The sequence below is a fragment of the Hypanus sabinus genome, chromosome 28, assembly GCF_030144855.1.
Source record: "Hypanus sabinus isolate sHypSab1 chromosome 28, sHypSab1.hap1, whole genome shotgun sequence".
NCBI classification, from domain to species: domain Eukaryota; kingdom Metazoa; phylum Chordata; class Chondrichthyes; order Myliobatiformes; family Dasyatidae; genus Hypanus; species Hypanus sabinus.
Genome location: NC_082733.1, coordinates 23,223,827 through 23,246,413, shown reverse-complemented (window position 1 = coordinate 23,246,413; position 22,587 = coordinate 23,223,827). Strand labels below are relative to the sequence as shown.

General features: G+C 37.9%; 1 protein-coding gene across 7 annotated transcripts in view; it reads left to right on the top strand.

Moving 5' to 3' along the window:
- mef2aa (myocyte enhancer factor 2aa) overlaps positions 1 to 22,587 on the top strand; it is a 193,673-nt gene that overhangs the window by 64,788 nt on the left and 106,298 nt on the right. For all 7 annotated transcript variants that reach the window (XM_059952709.1, XM_059952713.1, XM_059952710.1 and 4 more), the window contains 2 exons: positions 10,717 to 10,908; positions 19,520 to 19,723. In XM_059952709.1, coding sequence (XP_059808692.1) covers positions 10,855 to 10,908; positions 19,520 to 19,723 — 258 coding nt within the window. In that variant the 5' untranslated portion in view covers positions 10,717 to 10,854. The remainder of the gene's footprint in view (positions 1 to 10,716; positions 10,909 to 19,519; positions 19,724 to 22,587) is intronic.

The following is a 22,587-nucleotide window of genomic DNA, read 5'->3' as shown; positions in this document are numbered from 1 at the left end:
GATGTCAAGTATAAAATCTATTTAATTTGAATTTGGTTTTAGTTTCAAACCAAATCAGAACAAAATTATTTATAAAACAAGGGGATATCCTTGTGTTTATTTTAAACCCTGATGTTAGACATCAGTGTCACACCCCTAGTATAATTTAGCCACAGCTATAATGGAAGCTTATATTGATAAAGTTGTAAGTAGATGGAAAGATCTGTGTAATCCCTGTGATACTTGTGTACTTTTTGCTTAAGCCCTTTTGTTTTGAATATTGTGGATATTGTTGCGCCATGCTCATTGAATTAACATGGGCAAAACTTCAGCAAGTGAAAAGAGGTTTGTTTCTTCTCCCCTCTTACAACGTTATGCTGTACTTCAGCATCATTACAAGGCACCTCTGTAACATGATGTGAGTGGGCAGTGTAATTCTCCTTAGTCCTGATCACTTCATGTCGGGGAGGGTGTTTTGCTCACCAGGGTGTATAGAGAAGCATTCAAGTTTATTTCAAGTACTTCAAATCCTTTTTGTGAGGAAAGTTTTAAGAAAATTTGATTTGATCATCTTGGAATGAAGTGATTGAGATAACTAAATTGAAGTTTTTCCAGATTCTACAAGAGAATTAATTGACGCAAAAATGTGTTTAGATCACAAGTTGGAAAATTTTATTTTCTTTCAGCTAGAAATAAATTTATAGAATATACTGTCTTTTGAAGACTATTGATTTAAATATAATTTTTAAACTTGCAGGCAGGATTCTGATAGACGTAGTGACAGAACAATTTAGATCATTCATGCAGCCATTGGCTTTTAGAACCTAATGGCATTTGGATCCTATGAGTTGTAATAAAGCAGAAAGTGATCTAAAGAAGGAGATTTATATACAGAAACTGGTACTGTTTAATCATGTACTTTAATTTCTTTTAGATTAACTTGAGTTTTGAATAATATTTATAAGTATGGATGGTGAATTTATGGCATTTCCTATAAAATTGTCATTACATATGATAGCAATTTGTCAAGCTGAATTGTGCAGTGTGTGATGATTAATCAGCTTATTGTTGCAGCAGATTAAAGGAGAATAGGATGAAGAAAGATGTCCTGGTTTCTGGATGTGATTGAAGGTCAGCCTATTTCCCAGGGCACAACAAGTAGCAAGCCATTTTCAAGGACTTGCAAGCAGGCAGAGATGGACATTTTAGTTTGTGCAGAGCTTATGAATGTGTCGTCAGTAAAAATTTCAAGATCTATTCTCTAATGGGTAGAACAGTGGCACCTCAGCTGGAGCTATGGCTACAGAAATAAGATGTTGGAGGAACTCATCAGGTCAGGCAGCATCTATGGTAAAGAATAAACAGTTGACGTTCAGGCCATGACCCTTCAGAGCCCTGATGAAGGGTCTCGGCCTGAAATATCAAATGTTCATTCCTTACCATAGATGCTGCCTGACCTGCTGCGTTCATCCAGTACTTTTTGTGTGTTGCCTTGTACTTTCAGCATCTGTAGATTTTCTCCTGTTTGTAGAGCTTTAAGCTGCACAGTTCCAGTTTCGTATGTGTGACCCTGACCATTGCTATCTGATTGGAGTTTGCATGATCTCTCCAAGCTGGAAAGGACTTTCCCTGGTGGAGGGATGTCCACCCACATCCTGAAGACCTGTTGATATGTTAATTGGCTATGGTAAGTTACCCCTAGTGCAGATGAGGTCAGGAGAACTGGGAACTGATGGACTGAAGTGATAATGGATTACAAGGAAATAAACGTCACAACGGGAATGAAATAGGCATTCTGTCTTTTTTCCTCATTGTCTGACTCAGATGTACAATAGCTGGAAGATTTTAGAATTAAAGTGCATGCTTCATTTCTTTAAGGACATGAAAAGGCAGGACAGATATCTGTAAGGATAAATAGGGGTTGGGGTGGATGAATGCTCAAAAAAAAACAAAAGTAAGCAGCTGTCGTAAGATGGTACAATAAAACACATTCCCCAAATGATGTTCAGTTAAGGCAACATGATATAAAATGTCATAAAGTGCTATTTGTTCCTATCTGTAAGAACATAATTGCTTAAATTAGCTATATCATTCAAATATGGTTTTGAACTTCGTATCTGTGAAATTATCTACCTAATTGTTACTACCACTGCTTTACACAGTTTAAAAAAAAATTTCAATATGCAATTTAGACCAAGCTTTCAACCTGCCTTGCCCATTTTTGCTGAGTTTCGGTCAGAAGGAGGAACTTCCCACCCCATTTTTTACCCCTCCCCACCCCCAGTGCATTTCCACATTTTTGGTTAAAGATGAAAGTCATCAAATTACATTTAGAATGTGTTTACGATTTTATGAATAACAGTTGGCTCAGAAATAGAAACTGATCTAAGTAACAAATTACTGTATTTCGTGGTTGAGCAGACTGGGGGATGAATGCCATCCAGAACAGCTGGTAATACTCTTATATAACCACTGGCAGATTCATTTGAAGAGGTGACCATTCTTGTGGGAGGCGGACATTTGCCCATCATATGCATACATTGGGATTGCTTTAGTTAGTGACTGGCAGAATGCAAATGACATGGAGGGGTAGTCCCTGAGCTCTAACTATTTCAGTCATGCTGTCTTACTCTCCAAGCTATTGAATGTTCAAAGTCCTGACAGCAAGGAGAAATTTCTTTGGCAAAATGAAACAGTACCAAAGACATAAAGTTAGTTAATTTTAATCCAACGTTGTATGGGAAAAAGTAGCAAAAGGATACATTTTCATAAAGTCTTGTGTTCATGTTGCTATATTTACATTCCAAAATGTTTAACTGCTGTTGAAGCACTTTAAAATATGGTTACTGTTGTAATGTTGGAAACAGAAACTATCTTCTAGTGCATGGCAAACTGCCAAAGTGAGTAATGTGTTTTTTTCATGGCACCGAATGAGGAATTAACATTTAGTTTCATTCTGAAATGTAGATTTGACTGTGGGCATTGCCTCATGTACTTAAAGTACATGGGGCAATGTACTAAAGCGCTAGCAACTATAAAAGATTTTAGACTTCTTTGACCACTCAAATGTCTCTCTATTTCTCTGTTCCCCTCCTTTTATTCCCCATGATTTTCTACCAATTTAGTAGCAGCATCTGAAAATTTACCAGTTTCCTTGGATAAGCTGTTTGTGATTATGTCTGCCTGATCATCACCTCTCCTGCCCTCTGACTTGCCTCTCAACAAAAAATTTCCATCAACCAACCATTGTAAGGACTATAGCTATTATGTTTATCTTCCGTCCTCTGCTCCTCCAGTAAAGCTCTTTTTTCTGGTCATTGGCTCCTTTCCCATGCCTGGTAATTGTCCAGAGGCTGAATCTAATAGCTCGCATCCTTCGTGTCAAATCAAGTCTCAAGGCTCAGGCTTCAAATTGAAAACAGTGCTTTCATGGATACCCAGTTTTGAGCCACCTGACTCGTGTTGAATCAATCCCATTTAGTGAAGTGATCTGGATGACAAAAGCAAAACTTCATTTTGACCAAGATACTGGGGCAATGTCTTTTTCCAGTGCCATTTTGCCCTGTGTTTTGGTAATGTGACTGGTTGCTTAGTTATGATGAGAGCAGTCCTCTAGGCATTAACCAGTTTTTTGTTCCCCAGGGTGATGCTAATGTGCTGCTGAGTTAATAAAATATGGAAGCCCACTATCACAGTTTATTTCCTTCCCTTTGTCAATCTTGATGCCTCTTTCAACCTGTATTCAATTTGCTGAAATATTGGTTCATCATCTAAAGGGATATGATAAATGATCATTGGGTAATGGTGTTTGTGATTAATCTTCCTAAACCTCTGGGCCTTGACACATCTTGCTTACTGTTCCAAGGTGCCCGTTAAGTTTCACTTTCCTAAGTGCTTGGCCGTCTAAACTGATGTCTTGTTGTGTGAACCACTGCTGAATTTTGTTAACATAGTTGTGAAACACCTTTTGGCAGGAAGGGGGTTGTCTTCCAATGCGCTAAAGGCACTATACAAGTGCAGATTACTTTTGGTACTCTGGGCCTTGTGCGTTGCTTAAAATAAAAAAGATACTCTTATCACTCAATGTAACCCACTTTGGTTTAGCTGGTAGTGAGTTGATTATTTATAAGTTACATGCTTCTTACATTGAACTGTTGTAGAACATTAATACAGTGAATTCTGGTTAATTGGGACACATTGGGTGTACATTTCAGCCCAATTAGGTGGCAGCCCAGTTAGCCGAAATTTCATGGAAATACTTACAAACATATTTTTAAAAAACCAGACTGAGTAACAGGTTATGTATTTAAATGAAATACAGAACAAATTAGAACATTACCAAAACTACTACAGTTCTATAAAACTGTATATTAGTTGTTAATAGTTACCCACAGAGGAATTAATCCAGTGTATGATGTCGTGTTCTTTTGATTGACAATGAACAAAATCAGTGTAGACATTTTGTTCAGATAATGGTCTGCCTTCGAACAATTCTTTCAACAATTGCATGCTCCAAATCTACATTTTTATTGTAACATTTGGGATGATTGTTGACACTTTAATTCTTTGGAGTTCCTAACTTTTTGAAGTAGTGAAATGCTTTCTTTTCCACTCCTGGCTGTTTCTGGCATCTCCAAGCATGAATGCTTGAAACTACAGTGAGCAAAGCAGTTTTGAATTGTGTTTTATTATTTGCCAACAATCAGTGACAAAAATCGATGTCTTTTGACAGAAACAAACACGTGCAAGTAACACCTTTGTAAAAGCTGTTTGCTCTAAGCATGGTGCAGCATCTAATGGCCACACAAGTACGTGTGACTGGTGCTAGTTAGAAATTGTTCAGCAACTGTCTCCTGTCCCAATTAAGTGGCATAGTGTCCCAAATAAACATATGGAATACTGGCTATTTTCTCAGTGTGTTTTTGTTCCTTAAGAGTTGTCCCAAATAAGTTGCTGCCCCAATTAACTGATGGCCCAGTTAACAGGAATCCACTGTACATTCAAAGAGGAGAAAGAAGAATGCAAGAGAAATCATTAATACTATTCCACCAAATCTCAACTTGCTGTCCCTAAAGTTTATAGGCATATACATCGCACTTATGCTGATACTTAAAAGGTTTTGTTTCACAAGCATGACTCTTATGCTGAATAATAGGGTTCTAGAAAAAAAAATCATTGTCAATAGTGTTTTAATTTATCAGGGAATAAAGATTTTGTGTTTGGCAATAATCTAACATTATTATCTAGCTGAATTAACAACAAGGAAACAAATTAGCCAGAATCAGAGGGAGGGAGAGAAAAATCAATTAGCTTACTCTTTGGCCTAGACATTGCTCCAGGCTTGAGGATGACTTGCATCCACTGTTGGTTTATGGGTTTGTCGATGGCCAATGAGGACAATGTAGGAACTGCAGTCACTTCTCACAGGATTGGCAGATGATTGAGTTGGTGCAATTCTTCGGCCACTTAGGCGGAGCCATATGTGCAATGCAGGGCCTATAGCGCAATACTGGTCGGAATGCTTCCTTTTCTCTTTGAGTGGCCCCAGGAGTTGGGTGGTGCATTTCTTCCCCCCCCCCCCCCCAAGGAGTCTTTAGATTTTGTCAGAGGAGGATGTTATCAAGAAAAATAATTTGAGTGCATGCTCAGTGTCAGGTTGTGAGCAACGTAGTGGACTAAGAGTAAGTAGGGCCTCGAGCCTGCAGTGTTAGTTCACTGTGATTGCTATTTGTGTTGTGCCTTAGTGAAAAAAAATGATACCCAGTCTGGTAATAAGACTTTATAACTGATGGTTCAGCTTGGCTAAAGATATTTTGAGGAATATCTGGTCAAAGGAGAGGTGAGAATTCATTCTAGGCCTTGAAGGAAGGAATTCTAACTCTTGATGGCCAACGGCTGTCATTGTTGGAGTAATTACATTTCAGAATCTTCAACTGAAGGAATGCAGAAATATGTATCATTAGGATGTAGCATTGGCTTTGACATAGTGAGTCATTAATGTTTTTACTCTGAGAATATTTTTTAAGTATTTACATGATGATTGATTTCCAGGCCCATTGTTTCTAGATCCAATTGTTATAACTCTGAGCTTACTTTATTCCTAACCATCTTTTAAAATCTATTTGGTAAATGTGGAAGCTATTACTAACTGAACTGTTAAAATGTAAATATTTGTACCCATTAACTAATACAGCACTTAACCATAATACCTCTTCATGTTGTCATAGTTTCAATGGGCATTCTATAACTAGATGCTATATACTGCAGGTCATCAATAATGAACGGTTTTAATTGGTGCCACAATGGGTGACTCACTGAAATAGAAGGTGTTCCCAGGGGCTATTTTTTAATCAAGATGAAAGGCTGTAAACTTACTGGATGCCTGCTGCCAAGCTATTCTGTTCCATTAGATGCAGTAAACAATTGCACTTGGCAAAAAACATTCAGTGTATCTTCATGAAGACTGTACTTTCGTCCCATGTAGCATTTTTTAAAATTTCTTGAACATTTTCTTCTTGGTCTGCATTGCTAAAACTAAATGTTAGATGTGTAAGAGTTGCTGCCATACATACCTGGATTCATTGGAAATGAAAATGTTATGCCAGTTTATTTATTTGCTTATTTGTTTATTTGAATTTGCTTATTTCTCACAATATATTTCATCAGCAATTTTGACATGTTGTTGGGTTGCACAAAACTAACTGCACTAACTTCTATGACCAGCTCTCCATTGCCTTTGTGAAAAATTTGCATATTCATTAAGTGCACCACTGGAACAAATATAACATTGGCCATTTCCCCATAATTATTAATAAACAATCAAATAACCTGTTTCTGACTCTTAGAACTTGATTGTTAGTACTTGATTGTTGATTGTGCCAAAGTCAATTTCCAGTTTTGAAATGTTCCTTTCCTTGCATTTACCATTCCCCTTCCATCAGTTCAGTCACTTGTGCTTTATCCCCACACATGCACTCCCTTATTTTAAAGGAAAATGTAAGGACTAAATAGAATATGTCCTTTTCCACAACTTTTTCTTGTATAGTTTAAAATAAATTAATTTGAATTGAAAATCAACAAATCATCAAGTAGAGAATTTTGAAATTTTTAAATCTTTTGGGTTGTTCTGTGGAGAAGAATCCAATTATAAGCCTGAGGTACACATTTAGTGATTCAGGAACAGCTTCTTCCTCTCTGCCATCCGACTCCTAAATGGACATTAAAGCTTTGGACATTACCTCACTTTTATAATATACAGTGTTTCTGTTTTTGCACATTTTTAAAACCTATTCAATATACGTAATTGATTTACTTGTTTATTTATTATGTTTTTTTTCTCTCTGCTGGATTGTATATTGTATTGAACTGCTGCTGCTAAGTTAACAAATTTCACGTCACAAGCTGGTGATAATAAACCTGATTCTGAATCAGAGCTGCATGTTAATATTTTATCCCTTTTGAGCTTTTGCTTCAAGGCATCTAACCTTGAGCACTTTTTCCATTGTGATTGGATAAAAGGATACATTCTAAGTTTAGTTTTGGATTACCTTGCCAGCCCTCTTAAGAGAGAGTGGCTAAAGAGAAATGTATTCCCTAGTTTGCTTTGGAGCTCGAATTGGACACATGCATAAAGTTAACTTGTCTGCTAGGATGATTTATTATTTATCCCATTAGTTTAACATCACCAAATTTAGTTGCTGAAGTTCCCCATTGAGATCAGTATGGTGTTCACATTCCCCCTATCAAACTAATATGCTACGGCAGTGAAGAAGGCCCAGTGAAAATCAATTTTTCATTGTTACTGGTTATTAATGGTTGCTGGTTATTGCTGTCCTGTTCAATTTGCTGCAGCTGAACAAGCTGATAAACAGTGGAAAATTAACAATACCCAGTGAATTTCTCATTAATGTTGGTTTTTCTGCCCTTTGTTGGAAGACTAATTATTACTATTCCACACATGTACTTTTTACATAATGCAGTATCATTTTTGGTGGGTGGGGGATACCTCTGTAGGTCCATCATATGCCTTTCCTTACTTCCAAAAATTAAGGTGGAAGATTCAACTTCGGTACGGTTGCACCAATCTGTGAGGATTAGAAGAAAAGTGGGCAAAGTTGCATGGAATTTGTAAATAAATACTAACTCAATGTATTAATAATCAGTTCCAAAAGTACCATTCAAAAGCCTACTGATTCTGTTTTAACTGAGCTTTTTGGAAGCTTTATAATAACAGATCAAGGTGAAGGCCAGACTGAACTCTGAATGGAATCTGTGGCCGCATGAGGACGGAATGTGCACTGTTGTGTCACCAGTTCATGGTTTCACCTCTCAGTTTAAACATTTGAGCAAAAACCCAAGTTACTGTCATTTTGAAGTGGCATTAAGATGGGGCACAGTTTGCTCTGGCGGTTGGATGTAATAGATTATACATGGGACTGTTTAGAAAATGAGCAGCAGAGCACATATGGAGTCCTAGCCAGTAATTAACATCTGGTTATTTCCAACATTTGCAGTTTTCTGCTTTTTGCTTTCTGAGTTGGACTTCTCCTTTTCCGTTGCCAATAAAACCCCTGATGCTCCACAGCTGTGATGTCATGAAGCCTGCTGAGCAGGTGCATTAAGTAATCAGCACATACAGCATAACAGGAAAGGAAAGGGCTCAAGACTAAGTTAATGCCCTAACAGGGTGCAAAGAAAGGATTCGAGTCTGTGCACACGAACAAAGGAGAAGCTCAAACACTTTTTGTTTTATTTAACTTAAAATGTTATATCTGAGGGAAATAAAAGCCAAAAAGCAAACTAGTTTTCTGTTGGAGCCAAGTTTGCAAGTAGTACTTCTCAATTGGACCTCAAGACACAAAAATGGAACAATGTTAGGTATTTTATAATGAATCTGTTTTTTAAGTTCACATTAATTCACTTAATTTCCTTTAATTATTGGAAGTAAGCAAAGGCGTATGGAGGGCCTACAGGAGTCTCCCCCACCCACCAACAATGATTCTGTGTTATTAAAAATGTATAAGCATTTAATGTACCTCTTCAAAATGGTCAAAGTGCAAAAAGAATGCAAAGCAGCATAGGCTGAAGAGATGGGATGAATCACCACCCACAATTTCAGGAGTGCTTAAAATGCACAACCACAAAAGTCCAGAAGCTGCTGTCAGCTTAATGAAATAATGATATTGAATGCTAATTGTTTTGCCATCATTACAATCACATTTACCTTGGTGTGTATTGCCTCTTCATTTGCTGTGATCAATTTTTGGAATTATCACTATTATTTCAAATACTCTTTCCATGTTGACTCCCCCAGTACTTCCTTAAAATATTAACCCTTTGCATTTCCATTTAATCATTCTACCATTGAAGTCATTTCTTCAGCAACCAAGGCACCTGTCTACTTCTGTTCTTTTAATTCTTTCAACCTATTCCCTGAAATGTTCCACTTTGTTCAATTTTTGTTTGCACCACATTGAAAGTGCTTGATAAATGAAATGTCTTATTTGTTTTTAGTGCATATAACTTGTTTATTAAAAGCTCACTGGCAATAAGATGAGGAACTGGATGCTGAAGAGAAAAATGGTGTGGAAAATAAAACCAAATCAAAAAATAATTCAAGGATTAAGTTAATTTGTTCCTTGCAAAAGTTGCATTCTTCATTCAGCTATTTAGCTAAAGATTGAGTGATATATGCTGATGCAAACAAATGGCTGGTGGATCTGCAGAGCTCTGCTTGCAATGAGTTGCTGTGCTCCAGTGCTATCTTGATACATTTGAGTCTTGATAAAATGTCACCATCATCAATAATTTAAAAATTTCCCAATATTTATCTCCTTACTAATGGAATGTTGTTAACATCCACAGAAGATTTTTTGCACAGAAAAATATCCAATAATCTCACATTCTATAAGAGGAAATAAATTTTCCTCCAATATATTTTCAAGCAGCTTTTTAACATTTAAATTTATGATACTGATATATTTTTGCTTTACTGCCTGTGGTTGCATTTCATAGCTTTTTCAGGAAAAAAAAAGACTCTTCAAGCTTTCTCTCCTATATCCTGTATTGAATTCAAGCTCTGAATCCCCATGTTCTGAACTTTTCTAACCTCCAGCAAGAATCTGTTTCTAGTTAGTTTGTAACCACGAGTCCACTCCCCCCCCCCCCCCCCAACCCCTCACCTCCAGGATGCAGCAGGGTTCGATTCCTGTGAACCTTTTTGCAACCTGAGCAGTACATAAGTTGGAAATTCAGCTGCAAGCTGTGTTCCCACATGGCAGAAAGTGCCTACAGCAACCAGCAAATCCATCCCACCGGTTTCCCAAATGATTGTCCATGTATATGGACTGTATATAAGTCAGGCACTCAAACTAGGGAGGACCTGGACCTTCTGTGATTTAAGCATCTCTACCAAATTACCGTTGAGCATTTTCTGTTATAATGTGAATACCCCCAATTATTTTCTAAGTGTTTATTTTTTAAATTTGTATTCCTTTATCAGTGTAATTTCATACCTGTATAATAGCTATTTTAATTTCTTTGCCTTTGGAATGCTTCAATTTAGATTTGATTTGTTCTATTGTCTATAAGATTAAAAAGAAAAATGATATAAGTTTGTATAATGTTGGTCATTAACTTTATGTTAGTTAACTTCATATTACTGAGCTGTTGTTCACTAACCTCATTATTTCTTCAAATTTATTTATGCATTATTATTGCCTTTTTTATTCACTCTAGGCTTTGAAAGAGGGGAAATAAAGCTGAACAAGTCCACAAGAAGATAGTTCATGAGAGAAATCTGTACCATGCACTAGAACATTAAATACTGACAAAACTACAATTCTACACTGATATCTTAGAAAAAAGAAGTTGAAGATGGGGCGGAAAAAGATTCAGATTACAAGGATCATGGATGAGCGCAATAGACAGGTAAGAATATAGGTTTTGGAAATGTGTGGAATGAGTTTCAGTACACCTCCAGGCTTGTTCATCCAAGTTCATTTCCATGTTGCACAACATCTTGACTAGAAAATGCATTGTTGTACTTTTGGTCAACACCCTGGAACTCTCAAATGAATGGCAAACTCCTAAAGGTTGTTTCAAGATGTACAAAAAAGCTGGATGAACTCAGCAGGTCGGGCAGCATCCGTTGAAAGGAGCGGTCAACGTTTCGGGTCAGACTTTTCGTCAGGACTAAAGAAGGAGGGGGCAGGGGCCCTATAAAGAAGGTGGGGGAAGGGTGGAAAACCAGTCAGATGAAAGATCAAGGGGTGGGGGAAGGTAAGCAGGGAGGGGATAGAAAGGAGAGGTGAAGAAAGAATCTAAAGGGAAAGCACTATGGGCAGTAGAAGGCAGAGTCATGAGAGGTGATAGGCAGCTAGAAGAGGAGACAGAGTGAAGGTGAGATGGGGGAAGGGAGAGGCAGGGAATTACCAGAAGTTGGAGAATTCGATGTTCATACCAAGGGGCTGGAGACTACCCAGACGGTATATGAGATGTTGTTCCTCCAACCTAAGTTTCGCCTCATCATGGCAGTAGAGGAGGCCATGTATGGACATATCCGAATGGGAATGTGAAGGAGAGTTGAAGTGGGTGACAACCGGGAGATCCTGTCTGATGTGGCGGATGGAGCGTAGGTGCTCGACGAAGCGGTCCCCCAATCTGCGTCGGGTTTCGCCGATGTAGAGGAGGCCGCACCAGGAGCACCGGATGCAATAGATGACCCCCACAGACTCACAAGTGAAGTGTTGCCTCAACTGGAAGGATTGTTTGGGGCCCTGAATGGTGGTAAGAGATGAGGTGTAGGGACAGGTGAAGCACTTAAGCTTGCAGTGATAAGTGCCAGGTGGGAGATCTGTGGGGAGGGACGTGTGGACCAGGCAGTCGCGGAGGGAACGAACCCTGCGAAAAGCAGAGAGGGGTAGAGAGGGAAAGATGTCCTTAGTGGTGGGGTCCTGTTGAAGGTGGTGGAAGTTGTGGAGGATAATATGCTGGATCCGGAGGCTGGTGGGGTGATAGGTGAGGACTCGGGGGACACGGTCCCTGTTGTGGTGACGGGAGGATGGGGTGAGGGCTGAAGTGCGGGAAATGTATTCATGAAATCATAACAAAATTTAGTAGCTGAGACTCATGTGCAAGGCTTTGCTTTGTTATAGAAGGCTGCTCTTGGGCACTGTGAATCAACAGCTTATAGTATGAACTTGTGTATACTTTTACACAAAAGCAAGGAACAAGTTCTTAAATACTGTATTCAGAGCCATACTTTTTTTTCTCTTTGCCAGCATTCTATTATAAAGTTCTATATCTTTGACCTTTATACTTCACAGCTAAACATCTAATACAATCAAACTTGTAGTGTAAACTAATTGGGGACATTTCTTTCTCTCTCTCTAATGAAACAAAGTACCCAAAATGTGCCAAATTTTACTAAGTTTTAAACATTCCTGATATGCTCTCTTTGCACACTGTGCCAAGTTTGCACTCCATGGAAATTGATGGGGAATGCTTTCAGGTAGTAGATTGGGCCCCTTATCTTAGAAAGGGTGTGCTGAAATTGGAGAGGATTCAAAGGAGGTTCACAAAAATATCTCCAGGATTGAATGACTTGTCATATGAAGAGCTCTGGAAGAATTCAGAAGAATGAGGGGTGACCTCATTGAAACCTATTGAATGGTAAAAAAAATCTTGATAGAGTGGATGTGGAGAGAATGTTTCCTGTGGTAGGAGAGTCTAGGACCAGAGGACACAACCTCAGAATAGAAGAAGTTCCTTTTAGGGCAGAGATGAGGACAAATTTCTATAGCCAGAGAGTGTTGAATATATGGAGTTCGATGCCACTGGCAGCTGTGGAGACCAAGTCTTTATGTATATTTAAGACAGAGGTTGATAGATTCTTGATTGGTCAGGACATGAAGGGATATGGGACGAAGGCAGGGGATTGGGGCTGAGAGGATTAATGGATCCGCCAAGATGAAATGGTGGAGCAAACCCAACAGGCCAAATGGCCCAATTCTGCTCCTATATCTTATAGTCTTATGGTCTTATTAAGTATGCCCCTTATTAACTATTCAGATGTCCCTTTTTCTCTGACTTACTGATTAAAATTATGTTCTTTTATTTCTTCCTCACTAGATATCGGATGCTTCACATGCAATTCTGCTCTCTCAATTGGGAAATTTTACTTAGCCTGGCCATATTAATAATTTTCTGCACTTTTGTGATTGTTGACGTTCCATGGACTTAAGTTTCATTGCTCAATGTAACTTTATTGCATTATGGCATATTACAGTATATTGCTGTCTGAGATGTGAACATTTGAGTGAAATGCTTTTTAAATCAGTTTGGTAATTCATTTAGGGCATTCTCATGATATTAAACTGGAGTTGAATCAGTTTCAAAAGGATATAAAATTGCAAAGGGAAATTGGTAATTTGTTATGAGGGATTAAATTTAATTCATGAATGTGGGATTCTATTTAGGAGTTCAGAATTCTGAAGCTAGAGTCACGTGACTTTTGAGATGAAGGTACAATGAAATGTGTACCTTTTTATTTACAGTTGACAGCATCAATTAGAATAACATTCACAACGTTGATGACGTTCAATGTAATTTTGTGTTCTCATGCTGATCAGAAAAAAAATGCCAAACACTCTTTATTTGTACTATGACCAGATTTTAAACAACTATCACAATGAGATAACTTAAAAACTACAGAAAATGTTCACTATTTTGAGCAAGCAGTGACTTTTGTCTATTGCACTGACTTTTAAACAGTGAATTTTGATGACACTCTTGGAATTTGCCCCCCAGAGAAACTATCCTTATCCCAGTAGTGTTTTATTGGGGGAGGCAGCATGCTTTTTTAAAAAAAAAGTACAAATAAGTTTAGAACATAGGATCATATAGCACAAGAGCAAGACCTTGAGCACAAAATGTTGTGTTGAATGAATTAGGCTAATAATCTCTAATTGCACAAAACCATATCCCTTCATTCTCTGCATATTCAAGGCCCTGAGAGCCTAATAATCTAAATGTTCCTGTCATATCTGCCTCCTCCACCACCACTGCACGTCTTTACAACACACTTTCTCTTTTTTTTTATAACAAAAATGGCCTGCACGTCTCCTTTGAACCTAACCTCTCACTTGAAATATATGCCCTCTGGTATTTTAACCTTGATACAGGCTGTCTGTTCTTTCAATGCCTCTCAATTTTATAAACTGCCAGCAGATTTCCCTCAGTTTCTGCTGCTTCAGAGGAAACATCCCAAGTTTATTTGACCTCTCCTTATAGCACCTGTCCTCTTCTGCATCCTCCCCAAAGCTTTTGTATCCTTCCTACAATGGGGCAACCAGAATTGTACGCAATACTCCAGATGCAGCCTAGCCTAAGTTGTATAAAGCTGCAACATTAAAGTTTGGGTTGCTTTAGGAAAGATAACAAGACAAATGTCAGTTTCCTTTTTTTCTGAATTCCTACAGTTCTCTGCCTCAATGATTTTGTTTGGGACACCTCTGCAGCCATGCGGTGGCATTGCATTTGCTAACCGTGGAGTTCTAAACTCAAATGAAGACCTTAAGCCCGATTGGATATAAATAGCCAGCGTATCCTCAGTAAAGGGAGGTTATACTGCAACTACGCAATCTTCTAAAACTAGTTCACTTTCCCTGGTTATTATCAATGGTGAGTTTTAGCTGCCAGTACCCATTATTTGAGTGGTGGGTCTTCTCTCCCTACCAAGGAGAAGATACTTCCAGCTAACAAGATAGTTTAAACATAGTTCAATTATTTTTAGTGATACATACTTAAATCCAAACAACACTCTTAGAACACATTTCTAAAAACTCTCAGAGGATTTCTATTTCAAACTTTTCCAAATTACAAGCAATTTCTAGAACAGAAAGGATTTCCCAAGCACAGGCACAATTCCTATAAACTAAAAAGGCAAATCAATGATACAGATAAAAGAATCATCTGCTGCAGAAACTGACGCTGGAGAAGTGAATTCCAGTTCATCCCTTGTTTCTTTAATTTACTTTGATGTTCCTTATCCCATTTTCTAATGAGCCTAAATGACTCTCTACACTTGCACACTTGTTCTGCTACTTGGTGACTTCAGACATGTATTTCCTCAGCTACCCTGTATACACAAACTATCTAAAAGGAGATGTAGATCCAAGCTATCCACAGTCAATGCTGTAAAGCTAACTACCGTGTGCACATAAACCTCCCAATATTAATGAATCAGAATCAGGTTTATTATCACCAGCATGTGACGTGACATTTGTTAACTTAGCAGTTTGATGCAATACATAATCTAGCAGAAAAAAATAATAATAAATGAAATAAAAAAGAAAGTAAATCAATTACCTATATTGAATAGATTTAAAAAACATGAAAAAACAGAAATACTGTATATATTTTTTTTTAAAAAGTGAGATAGTGTCCAAAGATTCAATGTCTGTTTAGGAAATCAGATGTCAGAGGGGAAGAAGCTGTTACTGAATCGCTGAGTGTTTGTCTTCAGGCTTCTGTACCTTCTACCTGATGGTAACAGTGAGGAAAGGGCATGCCCTGGGTGCTGGAGGTCCTTAATAATGGACGCTGACTTTCTGAGCCACTGCTCCCTGTAGATGTCCTGGGTACTTTGTAGGCTAATACCCAAGATGAAGCTGACAAGAGTTACAACCTTCTGCAGCTTCTTTTGGTCCTGTGCAGTAGCCCCTCCATCCCAAACAGTGATTCAGCCAGTCAGAATGCTCTCCGTGGTACAACTATAGAAGTTTTTGAGGGTATTTGTTGACATGCCAAATCTCTTCGAACTCATAAGGTATAACCGCTGTCTTGCCTTCTTTATAACTACTGTACATCGATATGTTGGGACCAGGTTAGATTCTCAGAGGTCTTGACACCCAGGAACTTGAAACTGCTCACTTTCTCCACTTCTGATCCCTCTATGAGGATTGGTATGTGTTCCTTCATTTTACCCTTCCTGAAGTTTACAATCGGCTCTTCCGTCTTACTGACAAAATAGTTATACTAAAGTGATTGTTTCCTTTTAATCTGCAAGCTGCTTTGAGCAATTTAGTCACCATTGTCTGTTTTGAAACAAGTGAAACTGAATAACCCATTGTCTTTTACTGCACCTCTTTGAGCAGCATTAGATAGGACGCTGTGAACCATCAAGTCTGAGCTATGAGCAGAACTTATTTGCAAAGCTGTGTTTAGAAAGCCAAGCTTGGCAAAACATGAGACCCCCTTGCCTAGAAAGTGAATATCCATCACACAACTAATCATATTGTCCAGTGTTAGCTCCTAACCCATTTGTACAAAGTCATTAAAATGACCTATTTAACAATATAATAACATTGAACCATATTTAAGCCTTAATTTTTCTTGATTTGACATAACCTTGTCTAAATGAGTGTTCACTCATGCTATGTAAAAGAGATCCCTAGCTAAAATAAATGTTGTCACATGCTGTTCGCTTCTTGACACTACTGTCAGAAACATTCCAACCCTTTCATGCCACTTGTCACTACCTTCAAAATGCAGGGAAACTTTCGAGATTCAACTCTTTTCTGGCCTGATTTCTTCCTCCCTCCATCCTTCCTCATCCTTCACCCCTTCCACATCCTCTCTCTAGACTTGCTTCCCACTCTGGCCAGTGAGAAGAGCAGGTGAGAAACCTGTCAGGTGGTTTAAACCTGCTACCTATTATGCAGAGTTGTTGTGCACTTAGTATCATCCAAATGTCCCTTTGTCACTGGGAGCAGTTATGTGCTAGAGAATCCCAGAAATTGGGAGGAATGTTGCATTTCTTCAAGGAAGCTTGCCTTGGAACACATCCTTGAATCCTTTCCTCAGTTTTTTATTTGTGGGCTCTTGTCACTAGGATTCTGATATCATCCTATTGCAGTGGAAGAGGGAAGAGACAGAAAAACGGTATTTCAACTGCCTTGTGATACCTTCTGTGGGTAGTCCAGGTCTAAGCGCATATAGAAAGACCGGGATTGCTGCTGTTGTTGCCCATTAGACAATGCAACATATGCCAGTTCTGAAGATTTGATCTTCATATTGGCCTTACTGTGGAAGCTACAACAGAAATGAGATGGAAATTAGGTTTAAAGATATGACAGACTGATGTAAAGAAATGCAACTGAACTGATAAGTGGTTACATGTTTAAATATACTCACAAGATATTGGAAGTTGATTTCTTTTAATAAATACTTGTTTCTTCTGAACCCAATAGCTGCTTTAGTAAACGTGGGGGCAGTAAACTTGAGCTTTGATAATTCAGCAGCAGAACTTCAAATTGGAGGTGATATGGAAAGAGGGATATGAGTGTATCCTTGCTTTTGACAGTCTATCTACAGGATAGAATTATGGAGTGCCTAGAAGGAGTAAAAAGGATGTGTGGAGAGCATCTAACTTCTGTGTTCTCTGGCAGCTGTATTCGAAAGGTACAAGGAGCAGATAGTACAACTCTGCTTGTTGTTTGTTGACCTAAAGAAAATGTCAACAGCTCCACATACTGATAGCTAGCCAAGTATAACTTTTGCTTACTAATGTGGATGGGAAGGGACTGACAGTCAGCCTGGCATGCTTCTAGTAATTTTCCTCTTTCTAGAGTAAGTAACTCAAGGGGAATTCCTATTGGGAAAGCCATTGACCTAATATCATGGACATTTCTAATAGCAAATCCTAATAGCTGTTCCACACATGCAAAATACCGGAAGAACTCGGAAAGTCAGGCAGCATCTATGGAAATGAATAAATAGTTGCCGTTTTGGGCCGAGACCCTTCTTCAGGAACAAATACAATAAGGAAATGAATAAGGGAAAAAAGGAATCAGAAATAGGTTTGGAAATGGTTGGGGTGCTAAATGAGCAAACACATGATCAATTCATAAATGGGTCAATACGTGGAGAAGAATGATATTATACTACTTTCTCCTACGAGAGAGAAAAAGTATATTGTCTTTCAGACTAGTATAATTTATCACATTTTTCTTGAAAAATAGATTGTGATGTTGGAACAGATGAGAACCTTTTGGCTTGTTTGTTTTTGTATTACAAGAAGAACTGATTTAAAAAAAAATGAAATTTGGAAGAACCTACTAAAAAGCTAACACAAAAAATATATCTTTTGGGGGGGGGGGCGGGGCAGTCACAGATTGACAGTGCTATCATGCCATAACTGGTTGAAAACATGTCTTGACAATAACTGGATAAACTCCGTTTATGTTGGATCTTAAATTCAAATTTAAAGATTAAGATTATTAGACATGCAATGGTTTCCTGTGACTTCCCACAGCAGCACACTTAAAACTCTTCAAGCATACTCACTGGGTTGTGGGTGATTTTCCTAGCAGTCTGGATAAACCATGCGATGTTTGTACAGATACAATTGTATCCATTAGATTTTGTTATTTTTAGCATATTTTGAATTTTTATTTATTGACTGGATGAATTGATAAACAGAGAGGATGTGTAATTTTCCTGCAGACAATTTCTGGTCATCAGGCTCTGCAGACATGAAGGCAGAACCCAAGTGAGCTTAGTGCTGATCTGTCAAATTTAAAAAAAATGCTATGGGATCGTAACTTGTACAGCTTTATGTTTATTTTAATCTGCAGTTCTATAATGATGGTAAGAAACTACTTATTACAAAACCTTGATTCCAAAACGTGGATTCCAAATGCCAGGGATTGGATGCATTGTAACATTTGGTTAATCACTGTAAGAAGTGTGTATGCAAGTGGGTAGGGGTGATGAGAGGAGATGGGGGGTAAATGGAAAATTAAGTCAGATGCTCAGAAATGCATCTTGACCAGAAGTGCCTGTTGAATTTCCAGAGCACATTATGATTAAACCTAAGCCTAGAAACAGTCATAATTGTGTTTCACTCTGGAGACCGTTTTGACCAACTTGTTTTCTTTTGTTCAAAACTCTTGTTGCTGTTTAAGTAAATGAGCCATGTTCTTACCTTTTTTTAAAAAAAATAATCTACATGACCTAATGGAACATTTCAAAGTTTTGATGGAACTGGATAAACATGGTCGAGGGGAAAAAAAGTTTTCTCAAAAACTCAGAGCTTAACCTGATATTTGGACATCAACAATTAAGTAGATTGGGACGGAACATTCTATGCAAAATTTAATAGGCATATAAATACGGCTGTTAATCAAAAATCTGGTTTAGATTAGATGACTACTGTTTCTGTAGAAAGAGTTAAGAATGGGTATGTTATAGAAAAGATTGGAATCCTTCGTTTATATTAGCAATGGCTTGGAGTAATTACATCTGCCACTGCTTTTCTTCAGCTTGGTTTGTTTTACTTCATTTGTATATTTACTGCTGATATATTTTTCCAATCCTGTTATCTACACGTTTGTAATATGGAATAGGAATACAATTTCAAATCAATTATTTTCATCTATAGGAATTCACTTTGCTTTTGTTTGATGGTACATGAATTCTTATCATTTCAAAAGTCAAACATAACTTCCTGTTTTCTATTTCTTTTTCCCTAATGCAGGTCACATTCACAAAGAGAAAATTTGGATTAATGAAGAAAGCCTATGAACTGAGTGTATTGTGTGACTGTGAAATAGCTTTGATAATATTCAACAGTTCAAACAAATTGTTTCAGTATGCTAGCACTGACATGGACAAAGTTCTACTCAAGTATACGGAGTATAATGAACCCCATGAAAGCAGAACCAATTCAGATATTGTTGAGGTAAGTGCTGTTTAGCTTTATTTCAAGTTGTAAGAAAGGCATTGATATTTTTGCAGGATGTTTACATTTATTTGATGGTAAAAGCAGTTTTGTCAGATATAGGTAACTGATAAAATTTTCAGCCATCTATAAATTTATAGAATTGAAATTCAGATACTTTTCGTCAACTGTAGCTCCAATTTCAGCAATAGTTTTGTAACCAAGTTTGCTAATGCTGGGGCTAATACAGGGAAAGTGGATTCTGGTTAATTGGGCAACATCGGGTCTAGTATATTTTGATCCAATAAGTGGCTGCCCGAATTAGCCAAAGTTTCATGGAAATAGTTTAAAAGGTATTTTTTTTTAAAAAAAAAGGCTGTTTAATTGAGTAACAAATTATGCATTTAAATTAAATGCAGAACAAATTTGAACATTGCCAATACGACTGGTAGCTGTACGTTATACCCAGTAGTAACAGGAATCCTGTGCAGGAGAGTGTTTTAAGGTTTTTTTTAAAATAGCTCCTGCACTGGGGCAGTTTCACTCTCTTGACCCTGGAGGTCTGGGTCCAGTGGACAAGTAGACATCACAACAGGGTCTTCCCTGAATGCTGTGGATGACTTCGACTTCTGTGCTTCGTCATGCCCTTTGCTCTCCATGTAGAGTTGCAGAACAGCCTTCCTAGCCTTTGGATGTCACTGTAGATCTCATCTGCCCAGTCTGCTGGAGCTGACTTCTCATGCTAGGACAGGTATATCCTTCTGTCATAGGAGTACGAGATCTGCTGGCTACCTTCACCTGGTTTAGCCCTCTTGTTGAAGCAATGTGCTAGGGTGTGGAAACTGTCATGTGCAAACAGCTACTTGGAGCCACAGGTAAGAGCTGAGTGTCAGATGGGGACCAAAGATAACATTCAAGGTGATTGTTGACACCTTCAAATTCTTGGTAGTTCCTAAATTGAAGTAGTGAAATCATTTCATTTCCACTCCTGGCTGTTTCAGACATTTTCATGTCTGAATGCTTGAAATCACCGTGAACAAAACAGTTCTGAATTTTCTGACTGCTTTCTTCTCACTAACTATCAATGACAAAAATCACCACCTTTTAGACGCAAATGCACACAACTGACATTATTTTAAAAACTGTTTGCTCTAAGCATGGTATAGTGTTTATAGGCCACACAATCTGCACAAGACTTGATGCTAGTTAGAAAATGTTCTGCAGCAGTCTCCTACCCTAATTAAGCGGCATATTGTCCCAACTGTCCAGGCTATTTTCTAGATTAGTTTTTGTTCTTTAAGAGTTGTCCCAAATAAGTGACTCCCCGTTTAATTGTTGGCACAATTAACTGCAATCGACTGTGTTACTCTTCAGGGCTAAATTTATTTTTCTTGTAATTATAACAAGTGGTGAGGTTCAGTTTGCTCACCTAGGTGCCCAATGATGTTCTACACTTCCTGGTGTAAGTATACTTTCTTTAAATGTAAGGAAAGTTATGGCAACCAGTAAACAAAAGCATAAACCATGACTTTGAAATAACTGAAGTGCTGTAATACTTGTAAAGTGTTGAAACCCTCAGGTAGTTTTAAAGAAGTTCTTCCTGAAAAAATATAGACCAAGTCTATGATGAATAAATTCTTCATCAAAATGTGAAAAATTAAATGCTACAAGCCATTTAAGCCTACTGTACTATGCAGTAAGATTGCAGTTTATGTGACCTGACTCCAGATACCCATCTTCATGTTGTATATCTGCAATAATAGCTTTAGTTAACAATATCAGCCTCTGATTCAAAATTAGCGAGTTATTTATAAAAGAGAGTTTCATAGAAGAGGCTTTAATATTTTTGATTTAACTATGTCAGTGTAAATTAATATCAGCTCTCCTACCATCTTACCTCAATCGGACCACTTTTTTTCTCCCAAATTTTAAAGAATACACCTTACTTGGGTAATCTCTCCTTGGAGTCTGGGTGTCATTTTGATAAAGCTTCACTTCACTCCTTTCTTTGCCAATATCCTTCGTAGGGTCTGGTGCCTAGAGTATGTGAAGTGCTTCATTTGTGCTCAAATCAGGACCCTGTTATATACTACCTACCAATTTTCTGGTCTGCTATCTCTTGGAACAACAGGTCAGATCCTGTTGCCCTTCTCAATTACGTTCCTGAACCATCCTTCGTATCTTGTCTACCTATGTAGACAGGCCCCGCAATCAGTTGGATTTTCACTCCTCTTCTTTTCTTGCCATTATAAACTGCAGTGCTCTTTCCAAGATGGATGACCTCCCATTACTCTCCATGCATTCAGTCTGCTTAAAGGAAAAGAACTTCCTTTTGAGCATTGCTTCTGATGGCTTTTTGTATCTGATAAAGGACTATTGAAATATTGTTTCTGTTTCAATATCAGAGATGCTGCAGCTGATTCATGCACACGGTCTCCCTCAAGCATCAGTGGATGGGAGAGCAGCTCGTCTTTCCTTGAAAATAATTTTACTTTACTCTCATCAGAAAGCACCTCAGTTTAGCTTTGCAGGCACTGAGGTAAAAACCTTTTAATTGGGTGTTCAAATGACTTCGGCAATTTAATGCTGTTCAGCACTTGGAACAATTCTGCCTCCATGCCATGGGCAAAGTTGTGTGTGCTGCTTGAAGTATATAAATATGGTAAATGGTTGCAGCTCCAACCCAGGCCCTTAGAACTCAATAAATCACATTCAGCTCAAATGAGATGATGTATATTAATTGATTTTGCTGCTTTGGCAATTTCTTTATCACTTTAACAATTTGCCTCAAATTTGTTAAGCTTTAACTTTATAGATAAAAGTAAAAGAAATGTATCTTTAGCTGATTGCATTAAATACACAGGGCATGGATTACTGTTTGTATC